Consider the following 13,439-nt stretch of genomic DNA (forward strand, 5'->3'; position numbering starts at 1 on the left):
TGAGGTCCTATTACCCCCCCGAACTTATTTTATATGTAATATTCTACCCCTTTTTGGCCTACGTGGCACTATCTTTGTGGGCCCAGTGCATGTTGACATTTTTTTCAAGATAGTGCCACGTAGGCAGAAAAGGGGTAGAATATTATAGGTAAATTAAGTTCAGGGGGTAATAGGACCTTAGTAAAGGTTAGGTGTGTCTCTGGGATTTCGGACATAGGCTGAGGGGGTACTTATGCATTTTCCCTTTTTTTTAATTAAAAAATAATTAATGTTTTTGTGATCACTTTACCTTTACTTTGCATGAAACTTTATTGCAGCCTTGTGATGATTTGATGAAAAAGTGAGAAATGTGACAAATAATTTTAATCTACATGCAGGATTTAGTTTAATAATTTTGACTCAAAATTTGTATTTGTATTAAAAAAAATCTGTTACTTTTTCTATTTTAATTTATGTGGTATTTTTTAATTTTTAAAATTTAAATTAAAAAATTAATCATAATTTTTTTTTTACATATATCTTAAATATTCAATTATTGTGATTTATAGTACTTTTTACGTAATTTCCAAATATGTAAATTTTATTTCAGAAAACTTAAAGATTTTATGTTTGAAATTTTGGTTAAATTTAAATTTGTTTGACTCTCAAAATTTAAAATATATATTGAGATAGAAGAGTAATTTTATGAATAATTTATCAAGAACACAGTAAGTAGAAGAAAAGAAAGTGACACAAAATTCATAAACTAAAATTTATGACTTTTGTCTACATATATTATATAATCTTGAATGAAGAATGTTCAACTGATCACCAATCGTAACTTTGTAGCTTCAACCCTTCGATAGTTTGAACTCACACCTATATTATACAATATATTATATGAGATCCTAATTAATATCATTAAATTGTAAGCCTCGTGAATAAAGAAGAATTTAAGGATGTGGAAGTTGAAGATTGCAAAAGGACAAGATGATCCATACTTGTACAGTACAAATAACTATGTTGGACGTCAAACATGGGAGTACGACCCAAATGTTGGAACGATAGAAGAACAGGCAGAGATTGAAGAGGCCCGCCAACATTTTTGGAATAATCGTTACAAAGTTAAGCCCAATAGTGATCTTCTTTGGAGAATGCAGGTTTATAACTATCTTTATTTCTCTCTCTTTTTCTTTATTGCAAGATAGATTTTTTAGTCTTGTGATAGTAAGCTAGCGTTTGACCACAAATTTTCAAATATTTTTGGTAAGTCATTTTTTGTTGAAGTTTTACCATGTGTTAGGCTATAAAATTTGGGACAAATATTTGATTTTTAAAAAATGATTGATATCATAAGTTATAAATTATTAAAAACACACGTAAGTTTGTATTATCACATGTTCCGTGAAAAGTCATGACAATGAACACAATTAATATGAATCTGAATCTGAAAAAAGAGAAAGAAAACAAAAGGAAAATAAATTGATTTACATGCTAAATTATTAAAAACACACGTAAGTTTGTATTATCACATGTTCCGTGAAAAGTCATGACAATGAACACAATTAATATGAATCTGAATCTGAAAAAAGAGAAAGAAAACAAAAGGAAAATAAATTGATTTACATGCTAAATTATTAAAAACACACGTAAGTTTGTATTATCACATGTTCCGTGAAAAGTCATGACAATGAACACAATTAATATGAATCTGAATCTGAAAAAAGAGAAAGAAAACAAAAGGAAAATAAATTGATTTACATGCAATCGAGACCTAGATTGAGTGTCTTATATATGTTATAGCTTTAACTGAGTGGAAAGTTAAAATTACGCCTAAAGTATTCCAAAGTCTAATTTTTCAAATTTCATATCTAACTTATATATGTTTATATTAGAAAAAGGAATGTATAACATTTCTTACAGAAATATTGCCCGTATACATATTAAGAAAAATATAAGTAATTTTTTTCCTAATACAACAAAGCCCTTATATATACTTACCGATTTTTCTTTAACTACTTCTAGAGGATATTTATTATAGAACTATTCATAATAATTATATTTTTCATGAACAGATCTATATTTTCAATTTATTACAAAATATCCAATAGTTTAAGTATCATACCTCAATTATGGATTTCAATTGTTCCCATTTCTTATGTGATGATTCAGCTAGGAAATGATATTAATATAAATCTTTTTATTAAAATTTAATTTGTTTCAAAATTTAAGAAAATAAATAAAAAAATTAATGTTCCGATCCTAAATTAATATGATATCATGTCATTCTTTTTTAAATCAATAGGTCGATCTTTTTTTAACCCATGGAATAATATTTGTGCAGTTTCTGAGAGAGAAGAATTTCAAACAGAGAATTGGAGCAGTAAAAGTAGAAGAAGGAGAAGAAATTAGCCATGAAATTGCTACAATTGCATTGCGTAGAGCTGTCCATTTCTTCTCAGCTTTACAGGCTACTGATGGACATTGGCCTGCTGAAAATGCCGGACCTCTCTTCTTTCTTCCACCTCTCGTAAGTTTTTTTCATTTGTATTTGTAAAATTCTTTTCACAAATTGGATGTGCTAAAACCAAAACTGTTTCAAGGTTATGTGTATGTATATCACTGGGCATCTTAATACTGTATTTCCAGCTGAATATCGGAAGGAAATTCTTCGGTATATATACTGTCACCAGGTATATGATGGAATGTCACAATGAATATACTATAGTGCAAATAAAAGTTCTGAATTACTGATGAAATTCTGTTTTATTTAGAATGAAGATGGTGGATGGGGTTTGCACATAGAAGGTCATAGTACTATGTTCTGTACAGCTCTGAGTTACATTTGCATGAGGATTCTTGGAGAAGGACCAGATGGTGGCAAAAACAATGCTTGTGCTAGAGCAAGGAAATGGATTCTTGATCATGGTAGTGTCATCGCCATTCCTTCTTGGGGAAAAACATGGCTCTCGGTATGACTAGTATTTAACTTATATACACTGATAGCGTACAAATTATATATCCTATCCATATATTTTAACTTGTTATAACATATAGTAGATAGTTAGTATATATACTGACAAGTGACAATGTACAAAAAATTTCACATTGTTAGTGAATTTTAACCTGTTGTAATTATCTTATAGACGGCTTGATATTATTTAAGCTAATCATTTCCTATATTCAAGTAAATTTCTAGTGTCATGTATGTCTTCGTGCTATGTTTACGATTACTCTTCCAAAATGTTGTCGTGCATTTTTGAAGATCTAACATGGGTGTGGCAATGTTTTTGGAGGATCCGAGCAACCTTGTCTTCTTGTGCTGAGAAATCTCCCCTTCTTTCAATCAGATTCTTGGAGCTTTCGAATGGATAGGAACTAATCCAATGCCACCTGAGTTTTGGATTCTTCCATCTTTTCTTCCCGTGCATCCAGGTTGGTTAAACATTTTTATTCCTCGTGCATGTTCATCCAGGTTGGTTAATATTTTTATTCCTTGTTATTTAACTGCAGCAATAATGTGGTGTTACTGCCGAACGGTCTACATGCCAATGTCTTATCTCTATGGGAAGAGATTTGTTGGTCCAATCACACCTCTCATTTTGCAATTGAGGGAAGAGCTGTATGATCAGCCATATGATGAAATTAACTGGAAAAAAGTGCGCCATGTATGTGCTAAGGTATGACTCTCAAAAGTTGTTTGATTACTAAGATAAGAAAAACAATCCCGACATGAAGTTTGGTGTTATTTGTCCCTGTATAACCTTGTCTACGGACCAAACGAGTCCTCAGTGTTGAAGTTAATGTCTACATCATACCATCTTCTACAAATGCTCAAACATGAACTTGTTGCTGCAGGAGGATCTTTATTACCCGCATCCGTTGGTTCAAGATTTGATGTGGGATAGTCTCTACATATGTACCGAGCCTCTATTGACTCGTTGGCCTTTCAACAAGCTGAGAAATAAAGCTCTTGAAGTTACCATGAAACACATACACTACGAAGACGAGAATAGTCGATACATCACCATGGGATGTGTGGAAAAAGTACTGAAACTAATTCATTTTTGACAGACTAATAAATTACCTGCATTCTCTTAATGACTACAATAGTTCAATTGTTAGAGAACACTGAATGTAACACTTTGACGGTGTAGGTATTGAGTATGCTTGCTTGTTGGGTTGAGGATCCCAATGGCGATCATTTCAAAAATCATCTTGCTAGGATCCCAGATTATTTATGGGTAGCTGAAGATGGAATGAAAATGCAGGTTGGTAGATCTGAATAGTACTATTTCACAAACCACAATGAGTTGAGAACAGGAGCTCATTTACAATTAACGTGTGTTTGTAATATAAAAAATCTAGCCCCCTTTTCCTAGTTTGAAGTGATGCAAACATTTGTTACTGAAATTGGTGAGTATTTGTTGTTGAATTGCAGGGTTGTGGTAGTCAATCATGGGATGCTAGTTTAGCTATTCAAGCACTATTGGCCAGTGAGATGAATGATGAGATATCTGATACTCTTAGAAAGGGACATGACTTTATAAAACAATCTCAGGTTTGGATGTTTAGATCATGAGCATATCAGCTCTTTCAAATTGCGGACCTTATTAATGTAAGTGACTTCTTGCAGGTGAAGGACAATCCTTCTGGTGATTTTAAAGGTATGTATCGGCATATCTCAAAAGGATCATGGGCTTTTGCAGATCAAGATCATGGATGGCAAGTATCTGATTGCACTGCCGAAGCATTAACGGTACCTAACTTTTCAATGAAATGAGATTTCAATTTGTAATTGTTGAAAAATGGTATGATGATAAGTGCTAGTAAATTGACCTGATATCTTCTTATTTTTGTTTATCTAGTGCTGCCTTCTCTTCTCTACAATGCCTCCTGAATTAGTTGGTGAGGCAATGGATCCAGTGCGACTGTATGACTCGGTGAATGTTATTCTTTCATTACAGGTAGACACTGAAAGATGTGTCCTCAAATCATTAAGTCATTTAATCTGCAGTTGTTTTCTGCTTGTACAATGATTCCAAGAGAAGCCTATCCAATACCTGGCTACCTGTGAATTGTGAAATGAATTCATTTTTTCTGAATTTAGTCACTCGTCATTTGGCTCATTTCTAGTAATGATGAGATCTATTTTAAATAAACTGCAGAGCAAGAATGGGGGTTTAGCAGGATGGGAACCTGCAGGGGCCGCAGAGTATTTGGAGGTAACTTCTCTGCCAAGTAAAATAATCGTTTGAGTTTTGAGATTCATAATATAGTAAGTTTATATATCTGCTTCATTTCAAGGTTGTTGGAAAACCTTCGACCTCTTCTATAATCTTCCCTGAACCTGAATAAGTAATTTTCTTGGTTGTTGTATTTCTCAGTTGCTCAATCCTACTGAATTTTTCGAGGATATTGTTATTGAGCATGAGTAAGATTTGTTTCTCTCTCTCCCTTTAGTTTTTTTTTTCCCATTCCTAGTCTCCGTTTTACTGCTTCACACTGATTCAATGTCATTCCAGGCATGTTGAGTGCACTAGCTCGGCAATCCAAGCACTTGTTTGTTTTAAGAAGCTATACCCTGGACACCGAACCAAGGAGGTTGACAATTTTATTAATAATGGTGTTAAATATATTGAAGATGTACAGAAGCCTGACGGTTCATGGTATATGATATTTCTCTTGTGAGCCCTTGAACTTGCAAGTTCCTTTCTGCTCTATCGATTATGACATGATTAATCGTGTCAACAGGTATGGTAACTGGGGTGTGTGCTTCATATATGCTTCCTGGTTTGCTCTTGGAGGGCTTGCTGCTGTAGGCTTGTCGTACAGAAACTGTGCAGCTGTTCGTAAAGGCGTAGAATTTCTTCTAAGAACACAAAGGTCTGATGGTGGTTGGGGAGAAAGCTACCGTTCTTGTCCTGACAAGGTAATGTAAAAGCATAAAACGGCCATGTAAAGGTCGGTACATGAACTCTAGACATGAATCTTGCTCCATTCGAGGAGGAAATATAAAGATGACTGTTCATAAGACAACTACGATCAACTTTGTATTTGATCAAACAGGTATATAGAGAGCTTGAAACAGAACACTCGAATCTTGTACAAACTGCATGGGCATTGATGGGATTGATTCACTCTGGCCAGGTGAATTCCTTGTTACTATTAGTAAAATGCTAAATTTATTCACCATTATAGTAAAAAGTTTCTTGTTCAAGATTTATTTACCAACTTCCTCATTTGGACAGGTTGATAGAGATCCGAGGCCCCTCCACCGCGCAGCAAAGCTGTTGATTAATTCTCAGATGGAAGATGGTGACTTCCCACAGCAGGTAATTACTCCGCAAATTAATCTGTATTAAGTATTAGAATGAAATAGACTGGATTTAAACGAAACAGACATAGATGATTCATATAGTCTTGACTCGAACTAGTTTAGAATCTAGTCGTGTTTGATTGATATTGATTAATTAATATAAAGAAACAAGCTCTTTCAAACTGGCAAAACAATATTTATAAGAACAGAGATGTGCTAAAACCAGTTTTATCAAAATATTGCTTTTATCTAACTTTATAAATATGTGCAGGAAATAATTGGTGTTTTCTCGAGGAATTGTATGATACACTATGCAGCATATAGAAATATATTTCCATTGTGGGGTTTGGCTGAATACCGCAGAAATGTCTTAGTACCATTAAAACACAACTAAATATAGAGAATGCAATTAGGCCTTTTGTGGATTCCACGCATAGCGGGAGCTTAGTGAATCGAGTTGTCTGTTGTTGTTGGTTTGTTGTGCTAATGTAAGTGATGTAACAATGTCTAATATCATTATAATTCTATCCAGAATGATTATATATATCCACCCTTAATGATTATACTCTAGCAAATGATCACCCAGAGAGTGGTGAGATATGACTATGATCAACCCTTAATTAAATATTTCGGGTTCGAGCCTCCAGAATGGAAAATTTTTTTATATTTGTTTGTAAACTCAATTATTATTTTCATTTTAGTATTATTTAGTTATATTGTAGTTTTTTTATTCTTCCCAGTGTATTACTATTTGTTATTGCATTTATTTTGTTGTCTTATTTTTCTTATAATCTTGTGTCGGATACATTTCTTTTGAATCAGGGGTCTAGGGGTCTACTGGAAATAACCTTCCTACCCCACAAAGACAGCATAAAGTTTGTGTATATCCTACCCCTTTCAGGCCCCATTTGTAAGATTACATTGGATATGTTATTGTCATCGAACTCAACTTTTATTTATAGTATTAAGTATTAACTTGAGGTTGTTAAATTCATAAAATTTAAATTCTAAATTTGTCTTTAGTTCAACAAAGTACAAATCATTATTTTGATTAATCCAGATTAGTCGAAACAATGAGTACTAAATATCAAATAATTTGCGACACAACATGGTATTTAAAAATTGCAACGTGTAACCTTTAGTCAATATATTTGTGTGGTTTCAAGCAAAGGACATATGGTGGAAGCATCTCAAAATATGGGGCAAATAATTAAATACTTTGACTTTGTTTCTCAAAATTTATTACATGTTAAATTTGAGAGTCGTGTGATGAAGGACTAATTATTAAGTCCTCACATTAGATATACTTTTTTTATATTTGTGTCTGCCAACAAATTATTGATCCATTTCAAATTTCATTTTAACTAAACAAATTTTGTTCAAAAAAAGTATCGCTTTAGTAGTTTCCCCAAATCTATAATTGCTCTAATAAATAATGTATACAATTTTTTGAAAAAAATTCTTAATAGTTATTACTCATCTTGAGGATATAGGCATAAGAAAACAGAATTAAACTAAAGAGAACTAATACAAGTTCCTCAAGTTACAATTAAAATTGAATTTTTCTTCTTCATCTTTTGTTTTAATAGAAATCAATTATGGGTGTTACATTATTTAAGTAATAAGTATTTTGAGGTTAATGACTTATAACTATTTTTTTCCCTAGAAATTGCACTAATTAAAGTTAGGTATTGTAATTGTCAAATGTCAATGAGTGATATTAATTAATTAATAATAAGGTACGATTCCTCAATCCTTTGTTTTTTCTTACAAATATCCAAAGTAGAAATTAATATCATATTCAATATGTCGATTTTTAAGTATTTTAATTAGAGCCGTCAATATGAGCTAGGTCCATTGGACCGGTCTGGCCTGGCCTAATAGGGGGGTTAAGATTTTTGGTGCCTATTTAAGAAAAGAGTTTTTTAACCCGACCTGATTAAGTCTGTTGATTAGTGAGACTTGAGAAATATGGGTAGGGTCGGCTCGTGGCCAAATAAAAACAAAATAGAGTATTAAAAATAACAAGAGTCCAAACTCAAAATCTATTTAAAGTTTTAAATATTAAAATTTAAATACAAATATATTTATAAAATATGTACTACATAAAAGAAAATTTTCCTAAGATTTTTAGGGAATCCTTATGTAGGCCATAGCCTATGAAATATTGTCATATTTTTTGTGTTTTATTATGATCATTAAAAAATAATTAGGTTACTATTTCTATTTAACTATTTATACTTTTACTTGAAATCAAACTTAATAAATATTATAAAAATAATTTTATTTGTGGATTTGATTAACAAGTAGTAACACAAACACCATGTAATACGATATTTATGATAATATTTTTAAATTATAATTTGATTAAAAAATTATAAAAAATATATTTTAAAAAAAAGTGGATTGGTCCGGCACAACCCGTAGCCCACGTACTTGTGGGTTGGGCTGACCGTTTTCTGACCCAATAAAAACGGGGTATGCCCGGCCTAGCTTGTCAAATTTCAAAACTTATATGAATTAATCCAGTTGGGGTGGGCCAGCCCATAGTGACAACTCTAATTTTAATGATAATATGATCGCAACTTCGATGTACAATTAAGTATATGTCATAGAAATCAAATCATACTGTTTACCGCGAATGAATTATCTTGGACTATTATTTAAGTTGAACAAAAGCTGCAGCTTTGCTTGTGTTCAATATCCGAGCTCCAATTCTTGTTTGTATTTTTCATTGACTCTTGTCAGATAGTCACTTATTCTGCTTCAAAAATAAGAAGTATTCTTGTGTATTTATAATTTTTATAAGAATTATTTATTGATTGAAAACTTTTATTTATTATTTTTACAGCTAAATATATATGTGCAATATACATTTATTTCTACATATCCTAAAACAGTGGATTGTACTAAACCTAGGATCACATGGCCTAATTTATTTGGAGGTTATTGACTTATAACTGATTTTTATCCAAAATTGCACATAGTAAAGTTAGGTAGCTCCACACTTGTAATTTGTATGTCATAATGATAAAGAATTACTATCGGTAAAATGAGTTTATATTTTGTCAACTCGTCTAATTTTCTCATATTTTAATAGATCGATTGGGTGAGTGATATTTTAAATGGATAAAATAAGAATTACTATTCATATTCAACTCGGATAGTAATATAAATATTTACAGATAAAACGAGTTAGCCTAAATTATTCTCGCTCACTTGAATGCTTAATTGGTAGAGGGTTCAACTATCTAGGATATTGAAACTAATTGTAATAACTGTTTCCTTCATCTCATATTATCTGTTGTGTTTATGTTTTACACGTTCCTTAAGAAAATATTAGTTTAGATTTTTTTTTTGCATATTTTATCTTTATTATGTCTTGCGATATATTTTAGCTATTTAAAAAACAATTGCTATTAAGGGTAAAAGAGAAAAACACAATTAATTTTATCTTAAATTTCTAAAATAATCATTTTAAATAAATATGACAAATAATTTGAGACGATACTAATTATCAAAAGTTGATAGCAAAATTGTCTAATATACTGTAAAAACCTAAATTGTCATATATATATATGTGAAGTCAAATTCTGAAACCCAGTAGAAACAGTTCATATATAATAAAGTCATAATTAAAAAATAATAATTTTATTAGGCACTTAAAAGTTATAAAAAGAACAAATTAAATAATTAAAATTTAGTAAAAATTGAACAAACTCGATTATAATCCATATTTTAGCCTATTTTAATTCAAATATTTTTTGGATGAATCAATAACATGCATATTTTAATCCGTTTAAATTAAAATTATATTTTTTTCATGAACAGATCTATATTTTCAATTTATTACAAAATATCCAATAGTTTAAGTATCATACCTCAATTATGGATTTCAATTGTTCCCATTTCTTATGTGATGATTCAGCTAGGAAATGATATTAATATAAATGTTTTTATTAAAAAAAATTAATTTAATTTGTTTCAAAATTTAAGAAAATAGATAAAAATTTAATTGTTCCCATTTCTTTATGTCATTCTTTTTTAAACAAGTAATATTGGTGCAGTTTCTAAGAGAGAAGAATTTCAAACAGAGAATTGGAGCAGTAAAAGTAGAAGAAGGAGAAGAAATTAGCCATGAAATTGCTACAATTGCATTGCGTAGAGCTGTCCATTTCTTCTCAGCTTTACAGGCTACTGATGGACATTGGCCTGCTGAAAATGCCGGACCTCTCTTCTTTCTTCCACCTCTCGTAAGTTTTTTCATTTTGATTCGTAAAATTTCTTTTGACAAAATGGATGGACTAAAGCCAAAATTGTTTCATGGTTATGTGTATGTATATCACTGGGCATCTTAATACTGTATTTCCAGCTGAATATCGGAAGGAAATTCTTCGGTATATACACTGTCACCAGGTATATGATGGAATGTCACAATGAATATACTATAGTGCAAATAAAAGTTCTGAATTACTGATGAAATTCTGTTTTATTTAGAATGAAGATGGTGGATGGGGTTTGCACATAGAAGGTCATAGTACTATGTTCTGTACAGCTCTGAGTTACATTTGCATGAGGATTCTTGGAGAAGGACCAGATGGTGGCAAAAACAATGCTTGTGCTAGAGCAAGGAAATGGATTCTTGATCATGGTAGTGTCATCGCCATTCCTTCTTAGGGAAAAACATGGCTCTCGGTATGATTAGTTATCTTAATAACTTTTTAGAAGACTCTATATTATAGTAGGATTTAAGTTAGATACACGGGTAGTGTACACAATTTTTATACTCTCTGTTGGTTTTTTGAGCATTTTAATATTTGTTTTTTATTAAAATTGTCTCATAATTTTGCCATAGGCTTGATAGCCATTCTGCCACAGTAAATATTCATTAGAGGAAATGGGAGTTATGGCATTACAATTGTTGCCGTTGGAGGACTATCCATTTTGATTGCTTCAACCTTAGGCATTACTGCCTAATTACTCACTTGTGAATCAATGCCCTTAGGCATTATTACCCTTTATTTGATGGTTACAAAACGTTGGAAGTTACTGTTAGTGGCAGAAGGTGGTCAACCATGACCACTAATTCTTTTTCATTCAATCTCCATTATCATCCATTTTACCTTGTAACCTATGTAACTCCTAAGGCCATTATCTTCACTATTTACTACACCATTTATCTTCTTATTCATTGCTAGGAAGACTTCTTCTAGTATAAATAGTGGTGGTCTTCATTTGGTTTGGTACACACAACACACAAGAAAAATATAGAGTGAAAGAGTTAGTCAAAAAAGAGAGTTCTTATTAGTTGAAGGGAGGTGTTCTTTTTTGTGGAGCTTTGGACTCAACTCTTGTCCAGAGTTGTTGAGTTATACTTTGTGAAGGTTGTTGTATCCTGGAGGGGACAAATCAAGAGGACTACTGCTGGACTGATGAAAACATTTGCTGTAGTGGGCTTGAATCTCCTTAAAGAGAGCGAGAGATCCGCGCCTTAGCCTGAAGAGATTTATTTCTTCATTTTTATTTTCAATTGTAATCTTGTAATTTTTCACTAACACTATCAGTATGTATTAATCTGTTGGAGCAGGTGTTATGGTCCATCGCAATTCCCTCATCGGTACTACAAGCTGATGCAGGGTTTATATAGCCTTGGACTCTTAGGGGTCGTTTGGTAGAGTGTATAAGAATAATGCTGAATATGATGTATTAGTAATACATGCATTAGTAATGCTTGCATTAGTAATGCTTGCATTAGTTATGCTTGCATTATTTCTTATACATTGTTTGGTTTGATGTATTGGAAATAACAAGCCTTGTATAAAGACTATTAAAAAAATATTTGTTTACAAAAATACCCCCACATTCTTTTACAAAAATAATAATAATAATAATAATTATAATTATTATAATAATAATAATTATTATTATTATTATTATAATAATAATAATAATAATTATTATTATTATAATAATTATAATTATTATTATTATTATTATTTTTGTAAAAGAATGTGGGGGTATTTTTGTAAACAAATATTTTTTTAATAGTCTTTATACAAGGCTTGTTATTTCCAATACATCAAACCAAACAATGTATAAGAAATAATGCAAGCATAACTAATGCAAGCATTACTAATGCAAGCATTACTAATGCATGTATTACTAATACATCATATTCAGCATTATTCTTATACACTCTACCAAACGACCCCTAAGAGTCCAAGGCTATATAAACCCTGCATCAGCTTGTAGTACCGATGAGGGAATTGCGATGGACCATAACACCTGCTCCAACAGATTAATACATACTGATAGTGTTAGTGAAAAATTACAAGATTACAATTGAAAATAAAAATGAAGAAATAAATCTCTTCAGGCTAAGGCGCGGATCTCTCGCTCTCTTTAAGGAGATTCAAGCCCACTACAGCAAATGTTTTCATCAGTCCAGCAGTAGTCCTCTTGATTTGTCCCCTCCAGGATACAACAACCTTCACAAAGTATAACTCAACAACTCTGGACAAGAGTTGAGTCCAAAGCTCCACAAAAAAGAACACCTCCCTTCAACTAATAAGAACTCTCTTTTTTGACTAACTCTTTCACTCTATATTTTTCTTGTGTGTTGTGTGTACCAAACCAAATGAAGACCACCACTATTTATACTAGAAGAAGTCTTCCTAGCAATGAATAAGAAGATAAATGGTGTAGTAAATAGTGAAGATAATGGCCTTAGGAGTTACATAGGTTACAAGGTAAAATGGATGATAATGGAGATTGAATGAAAAAGAATTAGTGGTCATGGTTGACCACCTTCTGCCACTAACAGTAACTTCCAACGTTTTGTAACCATCAAATAAAGGGTAATAATGCCTAAGGGCATTGATTCACAAGTGAGTAATTAGGCAGTAATGCCTAAGGTTGAAGCAATCAAAATGGATAGTCCTCCAACGGCAACAATTGTAATGCCATAACTCCCATTTCCTCTAATGAATATTTACTGTGGCAGAATGGCTATCAAGCCTATGGCAAAATTATGAGACAATTTTAATAAAAAACAAATATTAAAATGCTCAAAAAACCAACAGAGAGTATAAAAATTGTGTACACTACCCGTGTATCTAACTTAAATCCTACTATAATATAG

At 31.7% G+C, this 13,439-nt stretch overlaps 1 protein-coding gene across 11 annotated transcripts in view; it reads left to right on the forward strand.

Moving 5' to 3' along the window:
- Positions 1–13,439, forward strand: part of LOC125852109 (delta-amyrin synthase) — a 64,513-nt gene that overhangs the window by 4,354 nt on the left and 46,720 nt on the right. For 4 of the 11 annotated variants that reach the window (XM_049531845.1, XM_049531838.1, XM_049531835.1 and 1 more), the window contains exons 2-3: positions 927–1,139; positions 10,366–10,551. The exons of 1 other annotated variant lie outside the window; for it this stretch is intronic. In XM_049531845.1, coding sequence (XP_049387802.1) covers positions 927–1,139; positions 10,366–10,551 — 399 coding nt within the window. Of the gene's footprint in view, positions 1–912; positions 1,140–2,323; positions 2,510–2,582; positions 2,673–2,753; positions 2,952–3,329; positions 3,415–3,492; positions 3,660–3,837; positions 4,027–4,136; positions 4,251–4,420; positions 4,541–4,615; positions 4,739–4,847; positions 4,947–5,147; positions 5,205–5,366; positions 5,414–5,504; positions 5,649–5,733; positions 5,912–6,048; positions 6,130–6,230; positions 6,315–6,569; positions 6,784–10,365; positions 10,552–13,439 lie in introns of those variants that run through there. 6 more of the 11 variants (XM_049531840.1, XM_049531839.1, XM_049531836.1 and 3 more) reach the window with 4 other exon arrangements.

Source organism: Solanum stenotomum, unplaced genomic scaffold, assembly GCF_019186545.1.
Source record: "Solanum stenotomum isolate F172 unplaced genomic scaffold, ASM1918654v1 scaffold32535, whole genome shotgun sequence".
Classification (NCBI taxonomy): domain Eukaryota; kingdom Viridiplantae; phylum Streptophyta; class Magnoliopsida; order Solanales; family Solanaceae; genus Solanum; species Solanum stenotomum.